At 38.7% G+C, this 19,153-nt stretch overlaps 3 protein-coding genes and 1 long non-coding RNA gene across 4 annotated transcripts in view; 2 read left to right on the top strand and 2 right to left on the bottom strand.

Moving 5' to 3' along the window:
* Positions 1-7,054, bottom strand: part of LOC144630360 (solute carrier family 35 member F5-like) — a 41,395-nt gene extending 34,341 nt beyond the window's left edge. The window contains exons 1-2 of the mRNA XM_078488720.1: positions 7,001-7,054; positions 4,628-4,704 (exon numbers count right to left, since the gene is read on the bottom strand). The gene's annotated coding sequence lies outside the window, so the exon portion shown is untranslated. The remainder of the gene's footprint in view (positions 1-4,627; positions 4,705-7,000) is intronic.
* Positions 1-19,153, top strand: part of LOC144630318 (uncharacterized) — a 63,333-nt gene that overhangs the window by 5,143 nt on the left and 39,037 nt on the right. The window contains exon 2 of the mRNA XM_078488665.1: positions 414-549. The gene's annotated coding sequence lies outside the window, so the exon portion shown is untranslated. The remainder of the gene's footprint in view (positions 1-413; positions 550-19,153) is intronic.
* On the top strand, positions 9,594-10,796 carry LOC144629954 (uncharacterized). Its single transcript, XR_013566440.1, has 3 exons — positions 9,594-9,722; positions 10,011-10,052; positions 10,367-10,796. It is a non-coding gene; the product is annotated as an uncharacterized LOC144629954 (long non-coding RNA).
* LOC144629521 (frizzled-5-like) lies at positions 12,303-15,297 on the bottom strand. The gene has a single exon (XM_078487752.1). The coding sequence runs from the start codon at positions 14,903-14,905 to the stop codon at positions 13,271-13,273; it is 1,635 nt and encodes a 544-aa protein (XP_078343878.1). The 5' UTR covers positions 14,906-15,297; the 3' UTR covers positions 12,303-13,270.

Below are 19,153 nucleotides of genomic sequence, written 5' to 3'. Positions count from 1 at the left end.
ACTTCAGAAGTCTTCTGGAATATTTATTTTTGCGTCAATAATTATTTTCTTCAGTAGCTGTACAACAGACTTTGCTTTGCTATTTGATCATACTTTGAAGTTTGAATGTCAATTGTGCTTTGTTTTGACAATTGAATGAACCAGTGACCCATCTCTGTCAACTGATGTGTTATGTTTCCAACAGAAACTGTGTGAGTTGCCCTTGACAACAATATGGTTTTCAGGGAAAATCTTATGACAAAACCACGAGATCTCACTTGATAATCAACTGTTAATCATAATAAGAACACAGGTCTTGGCTTCATTCCAAGTGTAAGCATTGGTCGTTTTAGACGAGTGAGAGAGTTAAATCAGTTGCTTGCATCTTGGTTCCTTTTGAGCTCATTGTGAATTAATTTCCTTTATCCATTTAGGCCAAATGAGCAACTTTTGAGGATGACATGCTGCCATGAATAAAGGTTTTTAAAATCCTTTTTATTCTGTGTGGGTACATTGTAGCTTACAATGAAATAACAATGCAATTTTTTAATCCATTCATTTCAGTCATTAGTATTTTCTTTCATTGAAAAGAAAGGTTTTATCTCTGATGTCCTGTATTTCATAGTTTTGAATTCCAATAATAATATGATTGTAAATGGTTTGAACCCAGGAGTATCAGTAGTTCATGTAGTGTGGTAATCCAGGCGAGAGTAGTTCTGAAAAGAACTGTTGTTGGTGACTGACATTTCAACCATGATTTTAAAAAACTGTCCAATTACTGTTGGCGAACTTTACAAAAGTTATACAGCTAATAATATCATGGCTAAACTGACCAATCAGCTCCAATAGAACAAACTTATGACATCAACTACTGACAACAACTTTTCACTTGACTCTGAAGATGACTCTTATCACAACTACTTCACCTGGATGATCACACCATACAAACTTCAGTAATAATTAATCAACTTCATATATTATTATTATTATACTTAATAATTATGCCCAGTTTGCTAATGAATTAGCTTTGCCAAAATAATTTGCTTTCTTAAAAATCTAGGCTCTTACCATGCATTAGTTAATTAAATATTGTTGATTGTTTTGTTCCAGAAAATATCCATACCCCTCCAATAGAAGGTTTTTTTGATTTGAAGCCCCCACCCCTCTGTCAATTGCAGTTAAGCTCCCTACATTTCTTTAAAATCTTTGCCTTTTGAGTCCACCCCCCCCCCTCCCCCCACCAATCCTTGGAATTTCTATTGACCCATAGAATATCCAGTGACCTTTCATGGGGTGGGCATGGATATTTTGTTGAACCATACATTGTTGATTGTAGAAGGATCAATGACTTATTTCTCCTTTCTCCTCTGACATGCAAGGATAACAAAGGAGTTTATTATTAACAAGAGGGTGTTTACTTGATTAACATCATTCACCAAATTCTCAGAACTGACATTACAGCAAGAGTATTGCAATCAGTAATGAGAGCTTAGATTTTGAGCATGGGATAACAAAGGTAATAAATAATGCCTTAGACATGTGGTAAAAGCTACATGCAAATAACTGTTGAGAATGCATTCATTATTTTATAATGTGCGGTTCTAGAAAATACTCTTACCCATCCCATGAAAGGTCATGGACATGTACTGCTACAAAGGAATTTCCAGAGGAGTGTGTGTGTGTGTGTGTGTGTGGGGGGGGGGGGGTTAAACTAAAACTCTTCCATTGCTGGGGGGGTATGGATATTTTCTGGAACACCACAAAATTATGTTATACGGTACTTTCATTACTCAGAGTTAATCTTAGACATTTGTCATAGACATTCAGTTCATGTCAAAGTGGACCAGGTGTAAACAATTCAGGAATTAGATAGTAATATTAAATATATGGTTACAATGTAGTGTATTGTATTCTTAACATAGTAATATATAGATGAGGCTAGTTAGTGCAGGTTGTTTTAATTGCAAGGTGATGGGCACAATGCAGTAAAAGAGAGAAGACACATCACAGTCTTCTCACTGCTAGAAAACTTCCTGTCTTATAGACAAGAAAGAGAATTTAGAAAGAGAGTTCCTTGAAAGAATCTCATTAAAAAGTTATTTTAACAGTACATTAAGTACAGGGTACATTTTTGCTTTTCAAACAAATGCATTTTTACAAGATTCAGCCATTTAACTAAGAATATTTCAAAAATTTATACACAGAGTTTGGTTCTTTTTTTTAACTTTTTTTGTGCCCAAAATGAATCAAAGTGACTTTGTTAACAGTAGAAAACATGAGTTGCTTTGCATTACATGTATATCCATAAATTAAATGAATGCAATAATATTGGCCAATGCCATGCATGCTCACTTTATAATTAAATGCTCTTATAGCCTTTAAGGTTGAAAATAATAAAATTATTATTAATATTATTATTGATAGGATTTTGTTTTAATTTTGATTTGCCCCAAAAGAATTTAAATAGAATTCTAAAAAATGGTCAAATTAATATCAATATTAGCTGTCATGATACTTCTGAATGTTTATGTGCTTTTTATACTGCAATCAGAGACAATATGTCAGAAACCACAAGTCAAATCAAGTACAGGCTACAAGAGCAATGCATCTGGAAAGTTTCTTTACACTATATTTTCAAGTTATTATATGCAGATGTTCATTTTCTTTGTAAATTACTTGTGGGTTGCAGTAAATTATTATTATTATTTTAGTCTTCATTGTGAGGTGAACCAGAGTCTAGGCCAGATTGTAAGGCTGAGAAAGTCTTGGGTTTGGAGAAAAGATATTAGTCACACTGCCTTGCAAAGTCTCCAATTCACTATTTGCTATCCCTATTGGTAGCAACACTACTTTGCTTGGAATATTTCTGGCACTCCAGGCTAAGCAGGTTTCACTGTTAAAACGCATGCATGTGCCATTAGAAAGAGTTAGTCAATAAGCAAACAATTGTCATAATGTTCGCTAAAAAAGGTAAAAATATTATTTACAAGGCTAAAAAGGTTATAAATTTTAAAGGAACGAATGTTTCGACTTGTTGTCATCATCGACCCTGATGATGACAACAAGTCGCGTCGGTTCCTTTGTATATATTTTTAAGCAAACAATTCGTAACCTATATATTTGCTGGTATTGAATCATTGAAATACCTATATGATTGCTCTATTTCGTAAGTTCTTATTCGTGATAGCAAACATACTTATCTTAGATGTATAGTTAGCACAATAGTATAAAGTTATGCAGTTACAAGTGTAACTAACATTTCACAATGTACATGTATCAGATAGGAGACACCTTATATATTGCAGGTTTGATTGTGTCATGTAAAATGTGGCCTGTCAATAAATGTGAAAAATGAATTTTGTTGTATTATCATGATTTCTTTTTTTATTAGATAGTTAGCGGGCCATTCAGTTGTAGCTAACAATTTGGTCTGCCATAAAATTCTTTATAGTAACTTTTAATATTTATTTCCGCGAATAAATTTCTCTCGCCCCAAAAAAATACTCTAAAAGCGAGATTTTAAAAAAGTTTATTAATAAACGCGGAAAAATAAAACTCAAAATGCCCCCAAGTTATTAAAATGGTGTTTATGGCTCACCTTTTCATGATGTAATGCAAGCTGTGATTGGCCAAGTTGCTGATTCGCCCAGCTGCTGTCAAAACACAGGACACCAAAGATATAAGTAACTTCTTATTAACTCTCACTAGCTCGCGACCATGTTGGGAGAATTATTTTTTTATTAAAAACTAGCAATGGTATATTGCCATTCCTGCGTTTTGATTGGTTGACAGCCAATGGTATATGAGCTCATATACCATCGACCACAAAAATGGTAGCCGATACGCGTCAACGAAAACAGCTGGGGAGCTAAAATATTAAATTCTTCAATGTTTTTAATAAAACAATTATTCCACTCGCGCTTGTTGGAGATAAGATTGTTATAGCCAACTCGGCGCCACATGCCTCGTTGACTATCTACCATCTCATATCCAAAGCGCTAGTGGAATAATTGTTAAATATAACTCAATTATATTTGTTTGGCCTGTACCAGAAAGAGCTCGGCTGATATTCGCACAGTACAGTGTGTGTTAATGAAAATTTCCCGTTGCTTTTATTTTTCGTTGCAAATTGTTGCCACAAGTGAGGGGCGTGAGGGGGGGTGTTCCAGATCATATTTCAAAAAGAAGCCTTTTTACAAAATGATGTAATTTCGTGTTCTATTTTTATCCAGATCCCGATCTTTTATATGGGTCCAAAACGTTTGTGAATTATCTCATAGAGCCGGTTCTTAATTCGCTTGAGAGTCTTTTTTCTTGACTTGTTGCCACAGTTATTTGCCCAATACCTCATCTCGGGCCGACAATACCATAAAAGTGCTGGAAGCAAGGGATGAGAAGGATTTACACTTGAAGAAAATTAACTCATAATTTTACTGAAATAAAATCAACAATGCGTTCTAGGTGCTGCACTGAATGATGCGAATCGTGGACTGATGTTAGGTTCTGCTTTTTCTTCTACATTGTCACCCCCCCCCCCCCTCGGCATTGTCGATAGTGAGCTGCCAGTTTGCATGATTCGTGAAAGCGCATATTATCGATCTTAAGGTTTTAAAAAATTATCTTTAAACAATAACTGATAATTACACACCTTAGTTAAGGTCACTTCAATGACAGAGGAACATATCCAGGCTTTATCTGAACCTGGTGCTCAGAATGTCGGCAAATCTTAATGTATTTATAATTCAGGCGTTACAGTGAAAGGGGATATTTCCCCAATTTAAAAAAAAAAAAAAAAAAAAAAAAAAAAGAAAAAAGAGGGGGGGGCACCCTCTAGACGAGGCTAACCTAAGATCATGCCCTCCCCCCTTCTTACCAGGGGAGTTGAACCCCCACCCACCTTTTCCCTAAAAAAAAAAAAAAAAAAAAAAAAAAAAAAAAAAAAGGAAAAAAAAAAAAAAAAATAAATAAAAATTTAATTAAAATATAAAAATCAACTTTCGCCTTGCGGACACCCAGCTATTACGGACAAAATTCAGATCCCCGGTGGAAGCTATAGAGGGTAGACTGTAAATGACTCCAGCTATTAAGGTCTCTCGCTGTTACGGAATTCCGGACACTTTCGTGGTACCAACATAACAATTTTTACTGTTTTGACTCTCGATAAAGCGGACACCATGATTTTCTCATATAACATAATTACGTAAAATTGTAGTCCGTTGTAAAAACAGACCTTTTAAAAAGCTTCTGGAATTTTATTTTTGCATCAATTCCTTCAGTGAGTGGGTCTATTGAACAAACATATTCCACTTTTAAAGTCCCTTGGAGTAAACCTTGTCTTAAACAATTGGATTTGCAAACGTTCAAAACAGCAAAATGCTGCAAAATGTGAATGCGGAGCAAAAGGCCGAAAAACCTTCATATACAGCAAGGCCGTAACCAGACCTTTGGCATAGATGAGGCAAGATCTTGTTAGGAGATTCTGGGGCCATGCCCTCCAGAAAATTTGGAAATCTAGAAGCTCTGAAACTCTTTCATGAACATCTTTTATGAGGCATTTCTTGCAAAAAATTACTTTCGTTCGACTGGGGATTATTTTCCCAATTAAACATATTTTGTGTTTAATTTTGGGTTGTAATCTAGATGAGGCAAGTGTCTCGTCTTGCCTCTTGCCGTAACCAGCAATAGGCAAGACTAGGCCTTTCTCGATTATGCTAGCATTTTTTTCGGCATTTTTTGGGAAAACGAGCATTTTTTTCGTTTTTTCTTGAAAAGATTGCTAGCATTTTCTGTCATTTTTCGTGACTGTGATCCAGTCAGCACTCAGAACTCAGAAGGAGAAAAATCCTAAAGTTTCACAATTTTGATTACTTAATTTGATTGTTTTCTGTCTGTTTCGACTGTTTGTGCATTGTGTTACTTGTGTACTTGTGTTGTGTTACTTGTGCGTGTCACCACGTGTTACTTGTGTGTGTCTCAGGAACTCATATAAACGTAAAAGTTATGAGTTAGAGGAACAAAATGTGCTGTCTAGGTTGTGTGTACCCAGGCTGGTAGTGCTTCAATATGCTGTTTAGTTGCTGTTGGCTGGAGTTTTGACCGTTTTATAAACAAACAGTTATTAAGTTCACCTGTTGTTGATATGAGCTTGATGTGAGTTGTACGTTTGTTGAACAAAGCATTCTTGGATTCAGTGGCTTTTTAAAGAAATCAGGCATATTAGCATGGCTTTATGCGAGAATTTCTAGTAGCATAAATGCCAGTTTTACTAGCATAATCGAGAGGCCTAGGCAAGACGAGACACTTTCTTGTCTAGATTTTAACCCAAAATTAAAAACAAAATTTTTTTTTGTTGGGAAAATTATCCCGGCCAAGTTAAACAAGATTGAATGTTCTGAAGAAATACCTTATGAAAAATGTCGAAGAAAGAGTTTCAGAGCTTCTAGATTTTTAAAATTTCTGGAGAGCATGCCCCCGAAACCCCCTAGCAAGATCTTGCCTCATCTATGGCGAAGGTCTGGTTACGGCCCACAATTTGTCAACATTGATATCTTTGAAAAACATACTATTAAGTGATTCCAGTAAATTGCATTGCACATCCTTGCTGCACATATTTTTTTGCGTCATTTAGCGCGCGCACACAGAACATTACGGGATTTCCTTCACGGGAAAAGCTCGATAGGGGAATAATAAAATGGTCGTTGTCTTTTAAACAAGCGTGGTGACCCCCTTGCAAGTTTCATCGCTTTATCTTGTCCGGAGGCCGACCACGTACGACTACGCACGAGTACGCGGAGTTTTCGTTGTCGCACATTTGAATTTCTCCCAACCGTACGGAACGATTGAAAGAAACCTACACTTGTTGAACTTTGGGGAAGGCTATGCGGAGCCCCATGCCATGTTTCATAAAAAGGATGCGCTTTCATGCTTATCCAGATTACTGACGGGGCCAAAGTACAATAAACTTCAACTCGATCATGTCGATAAAGGTAATGAATACTCGCCGTTTGAAGAACTTCTATACCTTCAGTTCCACCTCAACTTTGTCCTTTCACGTTAACAACGGTTGACGAGCTGCTTTTTTGACTTTATAGAAAGCAAACTGACTAACACTAGTTTGTTCTTCTCCCTGCAAAATGATTTCGCGCGGTAGGCCTTCCGTGCGCGGGGTCCGGTTGGAAAAATTCCCGGACCGCTGATCAGATTGAATGATTAAGCATTCCAGATCGCTGAAATGATGTGAACAAAATAATAATAAAATTAAAATGTTGAAACTAAAAGTTTTCGGCTGTTTGCCATCGTTCACAATTTTTAACCTTTTAGCCTTGTAAATAGCATACATTTTATCAAGCGAACATTCAGGGGTGGATAAAATAATAATAATAATTATAATAATATGTAAAGTACGTTTCCTAGGAGTATTTGTTTCCGCTCTTTCGCCTCTTTCTTTCCAATCTTCTGCGATAGAGTATATCAGCTGATTTCGTCGTAAACAGTTTTAAAATACTACATCTGTAGTTCTTATTGCCTTAACATGATTTATTCATATTAAAACAGGAACCAACTGTTTCTTTGATGCCGTCTGTCTGTCTGAACATTGCGGAGCAAAAGTCCTGCCAATACTAAGATTTTTCTTGTACTTCCTCCAAGCCACATCGAAGAAACTGTAACTGCCTTGAAGCAAGATCTTACAGACACGTCAAGAAGGTGCTATACGAATTCGATATTATGCTGTCACGAGATTTACCCCTCGATCTTCCCTGCCACATGTAAAACTGCTCAGACTGGGGGAGGGGAAAAAAGCAAAATGTATAATTAAAAAAATTTAAAAATCAATAAAAAGAAAAACGCCATTTTACAAAAAAACGCTTTATATTTAGAAACCGTTTTGTTGTTCTAACGTGTTAATAAAAATACAGCGAAATTTTCAAAACGCTTTGTCACATGTATTCACATAGAGATACTAGACACACCTCTATACCAGTACATATACGGACCAACCGATCTTTGCCTTCCGTGGCACAAAGCTATATAGTGTTCTACCAAAGGATATCAAACAAATCACCAATATAGAGACATTCTTCAAGAAGATGATAATCAAGTGAATCTACTCTTAGACAGTAAAACAGACACACTTTTTTCTTCTCTTTAAGTTTCAAAATTTGAAATGCAATTTTAGGACACTTGGATGCAGATACATCGTCAAAAAGTTTTCTTTCTCTTTCATCATCAATTTCTGGTTCATCATTCAGTCTTTATGTAAAGTCACAAGTCCACGGGCAGTTCCTTGAAGTTCCGTTTTCTTCCCGCACTGTTGTCTCGACTTAGCAGATGCTTTTCAAAGGCGATTGCTTGGCATGTAGTGACTTCCTTTACATCACGTCTTTTTTCCCTGTAGTGATTGCTGTAAGATAAATAAGTGTCCCATGCAATTGGCGTGCATTAGTATGCTATACATGGTTTGACACAATAATAAAGTTTTCATTTCCTTCCTTCTTTCCTCTCTCCCCTCCCTCCCTAACATCGGACAATTGTCTTCTTTTGATCTCTGTTTGATAAAGGAAAGTTTTCTCTTTCGCTTATATTTTTCATGAGTCCTTTCTTACTGATAAGGTGTATTTTGGTTTTGTTAACTCCGCGGTGACTCCTTGATTTGACGTCTTTGGTCAAGCGCAGGCAGTGAAAATTGCGTTACTTTCGACATGTCAATTATAGTGTCAAGAGGTACACATTGTAGAAAAGTCTACTAATCGGTGGACGGATGGACACTATCTTAACAACCTTTGGCTTGCAAACGTAGAGCAGGGATTTAGAAATGGAAACTCTACCTCCTTGTCTAGTCTTTTTGCCTATGGAAATGTCGTCATTGCTCACCCTGACCCTACGCTGTCCGAGGCTTTTCATACTACTGACACCTCCCTTCACGCCTTTTACCCTATCGACCCCCTGGGATTGCGACTCATGGCCCTTTCCACAGCTAGCCTTTTGCATTATATTTCATTCTTGTCCCCATAGCTCTTTCGTTTCTCTTAGCCGGCTTGGCACGAGAAAAACGGAGGGCTCTGGGGACATAGGATTTTTGAATTAATTCGAATTTTTTTGATTCGCTGTTTGGAACAAAGAATTCCGAAACGGAAGTCGAAAACGTTACTCTCCCATACATTCTTTTGAACCGTCATGACTGCATACACGAAGACCGGAAGTCCTAGAATCTAGGACTTAAAATCCTGTGTCCCCAGAGCCTTTCGTATTCCGTATTCTCGTGCCAAGGCCCTGCCGGCTAAGAGAAACGAAAGGGCTATAGGGACGAGAATGATTTATAAACTTTGGCGGTGCCGACGACAGAAACAACTATGGTGATCGTTATTATTCATCTCTTGAAAAGTACGATTTGATGACGTCGGGAACTAAACATTTGAGTGTTGTAAGCTTTCCATGAGCAACTGAAGTAATACCTTATACGTCTTTCACGTCTTGGCAAAGATATCGAATTCCTTTAAGGCAAAATCGCAAAAAGGTACCTGATATCCTCCGCCTAAGAAATGTTACAGATGGTCCAAGTAGATTTCCAGTCCGTCTTGAACCTCTTATCATGAATGTATGATCCGAGGATCATTATCAAAGGGCCGGACTTGACAGCTTTCTGCCAGTCTACAGATCATGGAAGCGGGATCATCCTTGACGCGCCATGGGGTAATCTTATTCTAGCATAACTCCTTTTCCTGAACAGTTAAAGCGCCTAACCGGTAAGGTCGCCTGTGAGGAACCTCAGAATTTCCACGAGCAAAGTTATCAAGGCACTCACGTACCGAACATGAACATGAGGTCTCGTGAATACAACTTTTAAATGTCTACGTTACCTATCTATCGTTAAACAAAACTTGGTAGGATCGGAGTTTTTTCACCTGACAGAAATAAGTTTAAAGAAATGGTCGTGTAAAGAAAACAGTTTTACAACAGCAAAAAAAGTGATAATTATTATTTACAGGTACAATATAAATTTAAAACTGCGTCATTCAGCTGAATGTTCGAAGTGGAAACAATGATATTTAACAAAAGTACAACGCTCCATGATGGTGCTGGCTTAATCCGGCCTTCACACATTCTCGTCCCCAAGCCCTTTCGTTCTCTTAGCCGGCTTGGCACGAGAACGGGGGCTCTGGGGACATAGACTTTTGAAAATTCGAATTTTTTGATTGGCTGCTTGGAACAAAGAATTCCTAACGGAAGTCGAAAACGTAACGACTCTCCATACATTCTTTTGAAACGTCAGACTGCATACATGAGACCGGAAGTCCAGATCTAGGACTGGAAATCCTGTGTCCCCAGAGCCCTTTGTTTCCTCGCCGGCCCAGCCGGCTAAGAGAAACGAAAGGGCTATGGGGACGAGAATCTTGCACACTGACTATACCGCAACATATTTAGTTTAGCCCCAGTCCCTGCCTTCCAATATGTGGCTTTGTTGCGCGCGTTGGAATAGCATCGCACCGGTATCGCAGAGGTCATAGGTTCGAATCCCACTGAACCATGAATATTTATTTCAGGCTTCTTTTCCACATTTCAGAATAAAAATGAGCGACAGAAATACACAACGTTTCGATGTCGTCATGACATCATTTTCACACCTCTAACCGCATACATAACACTGCTGAACCGTTATTTTTCTTGTCACTAGAAAATGATGTCATGACGACATCGAAACGTTGTGTATTTCTGTCGCTCATTTTTATTCTGAAATGTTTATCTAAATTTAATTTCTTTTCCACAATTACTTAAATTATTGTGCTCACGGCGATGATCGTGACAATTAGTGCTAGAACAAAGTCTACTTCAAAAGTTGAAAGAAGTCCAAATCCGATCGATCCGCTTTCAAACCTTCTTATCTTTTTTTGATAATCGCAAGGATTGTTTACCTCGTCACGATTCACTTTTTAAACCATTTTTCTACAAACAAGTACGGTGGCTGACCAAATGTTTCATCAAAATATAAGTATTTTGTAGAGTTTTCGAGAAATTATCCAGAAACTTAATGGCTAGAATATTTCTTGTATTTCGTGTCGTTTCACCCAATACAGACTATAAGATCGGGACAGAAAGCTTCTTAGGACGGTATTTTAAGGGGATTTGAGCCAGCCCCAGAAAGACGCCCGACAGATAAACTAACTCAATTTCACCGAAACAACAAACCGTTCCGGCAGACTACGCTCTGAAGTCCGGTTATTAAATATACATTGAAAGAAAACAGATCAGATACCCTGAAATTATTTTGAGTCGCGCTTTACTTGTTGCCTTCTCTCTTTGTCGATTGTCGTTTGAAGATTGTTCCATGAAGGAAGATTGGAGTTCTAGGGTCTACATTGTAGCTTGAGTTCCTATAGATTCAGGCCGATGGGCATTTGATACTTTGATTATACTCTTTTTCAGTCCAAAAAGATAATATCTATATAAAGTATACCACGGAATTGGCACTCACAAATACTCTTTGGGGCGCCTCATTCTTGTATAGGTTTTATATAAAGGGACATAAAGGGAGTAACCTCCTTCCCCACTGTGGCACAACAAGCCAAAGTGTTGAGCAAAAGGGATCATGGCCACACAATTGTCCTATTTTACAGAATATAGTAGTATTTTGCTATTATTGCATCTTTTCAAAATAAAAACTGTCGACTTGGAAAGTGTAGTTAGCGAACACGTTTTTGCCTGGAAATTGGCCTCGGAAAGTTAACTGTTAAATAAATGTTCCTTCTGACGAGCGCTATCTTATGGCCCCTTATTAGGAGAGATGGAAAGGACGAGTAAGGAAGTTTACAATATAATTTCAGCGTAAAAGCATTTTCCCAATTTCTCATCCGATCATAAACAGACCTGAATAGTTTTTAAACAACGAAGGACAAAACGTTTTGTTTACAGTATAATTCCGCTTGATTAGACTGATGTTTCGATGATCGAGCTTTGTTGCGCTCCTGCCGAGTTCAAGTTGTAAATAAACCAATGTGTCATCAACTTGATTGTATTTCAGGTAAGCAGTCCAATCAAGAATAGCCTTTTCCGGCTAAAAATATTATTTAGCGATAACCTTTGTGGCAATTTTCGGAACAGTTAATTTAGTTGTGGTGCGCGGTTACAGAATTTCAAAAGACCACCACGAGCTTACTATCACGAGTTTAAGCTAAGCTAAGTTCACCGACGTGACGAGAATCGAGACAGTGATTTATAACTGTGGGTGGTTGGTGATGCATGGTGGACTGACTGCTAATTAGTGGGTTGGATTTGTCACCGCAACTCAACCTTTTGTTTTCTTAGTTCGTTAAGTGCTTTGTCATGTGTAAAGGTAAGATGAACAAGAAACTACTCCATGAACAAATTGTTTCTTCACTCGCATGCGTACCTCAAATTTGAAGCTGTTGGATTATGTTTAAAAAATCGACGAGGTAACTAGTTTACAAGGATCATGTACCCCTACTACCAACAAAACGACAAACATGTTTTAAAACTAAGAAAATCTTGCTTATTTATTGTAAACTGGGATGTATATTATCTTAAATTAAAACTTTCAACAAAAATAGCCAGTTTCAAAGCGACGTGTTTATGATACATTGATACTAAAAAAACCTTCCTTTTCTGAGTAGGCATAAAAACAGTGCTGCGCTTTACAACTCAGGGAAATTTCGACTGTGTGTTGCTAAATGATCTAGCGTTAATGGTCTGAAGGTGGGCGCCCCTCTTGGGACCTTTAATTAGCACCATAATTAGACTATTGAAAGGATTGCTAACGTCCAGTGCGTACCTACAAAACCTATTTTCTTCCTTTTGAGTTCTTCAGTCAGCTGTCTGCATGTAAAAAGTCTGGTGTTGTGAACGACGCAGATGTTTGAATTTATGATTTCTTGTATAATTATGATAAAATAACGTTTCTTTAAAAGCTTCGCTTTTTAAATAACGTCGCGTAGCGTTCACCGATAACTTCTAAAAGAAACTAATCCATTAGCCTATGCAAATTTTACTTGTCTTGTAACTCATGCATGTTTAAAGTAATATTTCAGCGTGGTTGATTTTTTGAGTCAATACCTGTATTTTATACAGTTTGATAAATCCGGAAGGATTAGACTTTCCGTGTCGTTTCCTTTGGCAGTTTGGCCTGTTTTGTGGTGAATGTTTGACATACTCGGCACTTCACGGGCGAATAAGCTGATATTGTGCATTCAAAAGACCTTTATTACCGTGCGCTTGTTCAAGCGAGTGGGCTGGCAGGTATTAAATATTTCTGATTAAAACAAATACTCAGTCAGCTTATTCAAACAGTGGCCGTTACAGTCTTTTTCCCTTCTTCTCTTCTTACTTGAGAGACGCCGAGCATCCGATAGCAAAATTTTCTCCAAGATTCTATTGTCTTACCAGACCAGATCCAAAATCCTGAAGTGATGCCGACAACCAACGCCATAAAATACTTGATAATAAACACTGAATGATCGGGCCGTACCTGATTTACCCGCTCGCAATCCGCACACACCACGGATCTCTCCCAGGTTTCCCTGTTTACAAATTCATAAAAGTAACAAGCCACAACAATAGTGGCTGGCACAGTGTATAAAACAGAGAAAACTCCAATGCGAATCATGAGCTTTTCAAGTTTATCGGTTTTAATCAGTTTATCAGTCTGCATACGCAAAACTTTCCGAATGCGCACCAATGAGTAAAAGCCGGCTATCAGGAAGGACGTCCCGAACACCAGGTACACGAGCAGGGGCACAACAACAAAAACGATCAAGCTCTGAAGGTTGTGATTTCCCACAAAACAGATCCCACTGACGGGGTCGCCATCTACTGTAGACATCGCTAGAACGGCAATGGTTTGAATGGCTGGAACAAGCCATGCTGCCACATGAAAATACTGTGAATAGTTAGTAATGGCTTCTGTTGACCATTTCATCCCGGCGGATAGAAACCAGGTAAAGGACAATATGACCCACCACAGTGAAGATGCCATGCCAAAGAAATAAATCAGTAGAAAAACGATGGTGCATGCGGCTGGCCCTGACGTTTCATACCTCATCAAGCCTTGCGAATCGCAAGCCACGGTCTTGTATCCGGCGATGAATCGAATGATGTAACCTATGGCCACAAAGCAGTAGCAGACAGAAAGAAAGATGATCGGTCGTTCGGGATATCTGAACCGTTGCATGTCGATTAGAAACGTCAGCGAGGTTACAAGAGTAGAGATAAAACACAGTACGGCCCACAATCCAATCCAAAAGGACGCAAAGTTTTCTTGATCTTGAGTGAAATACGTTTCATTGCAAGCCATTACACAAAACGGGACACCCCCTGTAGAAATGTCCCGCAAACTCGGTTTAAGCTTTTCGTCAGTGATCCTCACAAACGGCGGTTTGCACGAGCAACAGTTGCCGTGCCGAATCCCCTGAACAGCCACTGGTTTCGTTGGAGGAATAGTATCGCTCGGCCGAGCTGTTGTTAACGAATGATTAGATTCAGTTGCGTTACGGCCCATACATAGCTTATCGCCCCCAAGTTCAGGAAAGTTTTCGCATGTCATTCTTTCAGGCCACGAAAAGCCATACTGACGCATGAGAGGCGCGCAGCCTTTTCTTGCTCGTTCACAAATCGATCGACACGGGGGCACTTCATCTTTGAAGTTCGGTTGGCACATAGGAGCATACATAGAGCAGAGGAAGAACTTTAGATCTGGCGAACACTTGATCTCGACTAGCGGCCAGAATTGATGAACTTCAAGCGCCGCTTCTTCTTGTGTGTCGTGGTTGAACATGTTTGGCATATACGTTAAGTTGTAGCCAATACTTTGGCACATAGGTATCTTAATCTTTTCACATTTCTTTTCTTTGCTAGACGCGCAATAAAGCGAACTCAAAAACAACAAAACTGTAAACACGATGTTGTGTGCTGCAGCCATTATGCTGGCTATTTTGAGAGTGATTTCATTCTGGTTTTAGCGAGGTGTTTTGTCAGTGTTTAGTCGATTGCATGTCACCCTTGTCATTAGATTAGCAATATTGACAGATTCATACAGCGACCAATCAGCGAGCGAGGCTCTCTCATTAGTGAATTGTGGCATGTAATTCGCACATCAGTGAATGGAACTTTTAAGCCAAAGCCATTAGCAAAAGAAGTGCAATTCCTTGGAAATTAGCGCTTCATCAGGCCCATTCTTTCCTGTTCATCTCGCTTTGTTGTGAAAATTTTACACAAAAGACCTTTCTTGCGTTTGGCGTTGTATTCAGGCGCCCTTTGATCTAGCGTAAGCCGCTTTTCGATGGCTTTACTTGGTGTCCTGTACGATGTTTGCCCACCAAACAGAATGCAAATATTACAAGACTTAGGCTTAGCAAATATTTGCTCACGGATTATTGGCTGGATGTTTCGAGATCTGCATATCTTTTCTCACACGTACTATATATCACGCCTCTTATGCCATTAACACACCGCGATAGCAGTGCGTTGACAGGCGAACAAAAGAGTTGAGGTACAGGCAGTGATAAGGACTTGCTCCACACATCAAACACAATATCACTCCAAATTAAATAATTGCAAGCCTCGGATTTTTTTTAAGCTTAGCACAAACAACTTTCAGCTTGATGAAAATCAAAGAAACTGATAGAAAGGCGTACTTATTCAAATTTGCGGTGGATAGACGTAGTTCTGTATATAGCAATTTTCACCACAAAACGAAACCTTGATTGTTATCAAGGAAACTGTCATACTGGGAGGGAACCTAAAAGACGTGATAAGTGATGTTTTATAAACTGACAACGCTTGTGACGCTAATGAAAAGTCGAGGCCATTTGCAAACACTTAACGAGCTTCTGAGACGCCTTTCGATATAGCTCTGTGTAAAATACTGAAAATATTTACGCGAGAGTTTCAGTGGCCCGACTTCATCAAAATAAACAGTTCGTGCAAATTCGAACAGAAGTGTCAAGTTCTGAAAGCCTTAGAAACAAGGTGATATATATGGTGTATAGCCAGCTCGGCTTTAAATTCCAGTATCATTCCTGGATGTTCTCGCTAGTTCGAATGAGGCATATCTTTAGAATTCATATTAGACCATATTAGACTCCAGAGTATATTTAATATCAAAGACACATGCAAGGATTTTTTCAGTTACTCGCCGTGTTAGGTAATTTTAATTTGAGCCAGTCTTGTCAGATGTAAGTCACTAACATGATTTAGCATCAAAATCATTCAACATGATAGCAAAGGTAAACACTCAAATAAAGTCAATGAAACGGTAAATATTAAGTTCTACACCAGCGGCTTTCAACAATGTCAGCAACGAAGAGTAACCTCGAATGCGGTCAGTTTGTGGCATTGGCAAGGTTTCGTACTTCACAGCTATTCATGTTGTTAGACAATTCAAATTGTTTATCGTAAGAGGAAGCGATTCGCTTCAATCCTAAATTAAACCTTTGCTTGTTTACGTTTTTCATCTTTACAAGATTATTTGCGGTTTTCACGGCGTCAGCCAGACAGGGCGCCCATAATTATGATCAGTTAAACTTTTGTCTTACAAATTTCCCTCTCTTGTTTCAAAAAATGCGAATGCGTACAATACAATAAGTCTTGAGAAAGCCGTCTCCGCCTCCCGGACTTGAAAAACAAAGGAAAGAGAGTTTGATGATAAGAAAAAGAAGAACTCGCTTTTAATGGACTAAACAACAAAGAAACAATGAAACTTGTTACATACTCTGTAAATTGCTTCTGGATAAAAAATTGGAAGTTATTTAATTTTTGAAAAGCCCAATATATAAAGGAAATAATTTTTACAAGCACAATATCTAAAATGCATCGCCGGGTTTTACAAAAAGATATTATCTTTAGGGTGGAAGTTTGTTGAATACAGAGAAGAGCAAATATATTCGTCAGGAATTTCTACGATGAATTTATCCGTCTATAGACAGGAGTAGAAATAAATTTACGCGCAGTTAATCCTATCAGAATGCATAACAGTCTGCCGATAAGCAAGGGAAACAACCAGTTAGAGTGTTAAAAACATCGACCCCATTTATCAACCGATTGTAAGGTAAAGCCGGGCTCCTAAAAGAACTTAACTTCAACCCAACATCGCGCGTAATTTTCATAACAGACTCAATCATGTATTCTTAAAGTACTCTACAGTGCAACATTATTGGAATAGTTTATATGGGCTCGGCTGTTCAAGGCGATTACTGCTCAGATTAATCTTGACTGATACGACTGCCTTCTTAAATGTCTTAAATCGCCTTCTTTGCCATCACGCATGAAAACATTGAAAAATTCGGAAAATATCTCGGCAAGAAAGAACTATCATGTCTATAATATTACATTCGGTTTTACTTATAAAAGGAACAATTTTTTTCAATAGCAAGAGCCCTCACGATAACCAACGCGTACAATTCTTGTCTCCAGCTGGAGCCGAAAATCAGGAATTCTGTGGACGAAAATATCACCAAAGCTTGCGTTTTTCCTGACCTCGATCGCCTGGATAAGCGGATAAGGGTAAGGCGGTATATCACAGTGACCTCAAGCAGTTCAACCTCCTCACCGATCACAACTACTGTATTTTGGCAACGAAATTCTGGTTTAACGTTTTACTATCACTATCGCTCGGCAACGTTAAAGTGGTTCCTTTTCTTTTTCAGTATACTATTGGTCGACATGATAAGTAATTGTTAATTATTTCTCGAACTTAAGCACGAACTTTTATAGCAGAGAAGATTTGCATATATACGTCTGCATGAGCTTTGTGCTTTAAACCCTATCGTGTGTAAATAAAGGTTTTGATGATGATGATGATGAGCTTTATGACATCATTCTTACATAGGGTGATCGGACAAGAAGGGGTGCTCTCCTTGTGACAGTGTGCTCGTAGACCGAGAGAATAGACCAAATGTTACGTAAACCAGTAACTGAACGGTAGTTGAGGTATATCAGAAGAAGTGGCAAAATGTTTGATGAAGGTCCATATCTCCAGCTCACGTTCACGAACTTTTCCGTCGTGATTGCAAGCGGATGAGGAGTACTGTACCCTGGCCTCAAATGAATAAGAATTATCAATTGACAGACGTTATCCCAACTCTCCTATTTTAATCTCCGGTTCTGTTTTAGAACAAGTACAAATGCACTTCCCCCCCCCCCCCGCCCCTCCCCGCCCGGGCCAATCCGAATTGTTGAAATACTTTTGGAAAGCGCCTTAAAGAACATTTCCCGCGGTCACAAACCTTATTCGTTTATTCAACGATTCAAAACTCCCAGTTTGGCGATGTTAACTCAACCTGTCGCTGACGTTTTGCAATCCGTCAAGAATCAGCCGAGCACACAAGTTAATAAGACAGAAGTGGTATTACTTCAGTTAATAAACGTAAGGTGAAAATCGGAGCTTGTCAAAAAGCAAACAGAACTTCGCAACTTTCTTCAAGAAATTTGATTGAAATTTGGAAGTTGCTCGAGCAAATGGCAAAGTTTCGCGGAAAACATATCCGGTTTGACTTCCAATCACTTGGTTATCAGTTCTGCTTTGTTCACAGGGCACAGAGGAGTCAAGTCCGCAATTCAAAATCTCTACCGTGCAAAACGACCTTCAAAAGCTTTTCAAAGCGATCGTGTGAGCCGTACGTGATACAACGCCGTCATGCGATACTTGTTTACAGATCGTCTGGTCTGGTGATATCGTATTCATACCCTCATGCGACATCCGCAGACATCAATGTTTGTGGGCGTTACCAGAGAGACCAGTGCCTCGTCGGAAAGCTTCGCTTTCCGAAAAAATCAATTCGCCAAACAAGTAGAAATCTGGGGCGAGTTTCATCCCGTAGGCGCGGACCGTTACTAGGGACAAAACAAGAGGCGAGAAGAAATTTTGTCCCCAATAACGGTCCCACAATCGACTACGAGATGAGTCTTGCCCCAGTTTTCTTCGCGTTTATTGAAATCACCAAGTTTTCCGCTTTCAAGATACCGGCTGCTCTAATAAAACATCAAGGTAAGCGGGGGGAGGGGGTGTAGGAGTAGGAGGACCGATGCCCCATAATTCCTTACAATATCAGCTTCTAGAAACGCTATTTGAACCATTCAAATCACGTTCGTGGAAGCAGAAAGAAATTGAGAGAAAGCAAACGTGAAATATAAATGTACTGCATGGACATCAAAGAACAATTTAAAATAT

This window comes from Oculina patagonica, chromosome 11, assembly GCF_052425735.1.
Source record: "Oculina patagonica isolate OP01 chromosome 11, crgOcupat, whole genome shotgun sequence".
Lineage (NCBI taxonomy): Eukaryota > Metazoa > Cnidaria > Anthozoa > Scleractinia > Oculinidae > Oculina > Oculina patagonica.
Note: the sequence above shows the minus strand (reverse complement) of the source record. Positions and strands in the feature narration are given on the sequence as shown.

Excerpts from the sequence above, each read along its gene's own strand:
- LOC144629521 (XM_078487752.1), bottom strand. The coding sequence starts at position 14,905 with ATGGCTGCAGCACACAACATCGTGTTTACAGTTTTGTTGTTTTTGAGT.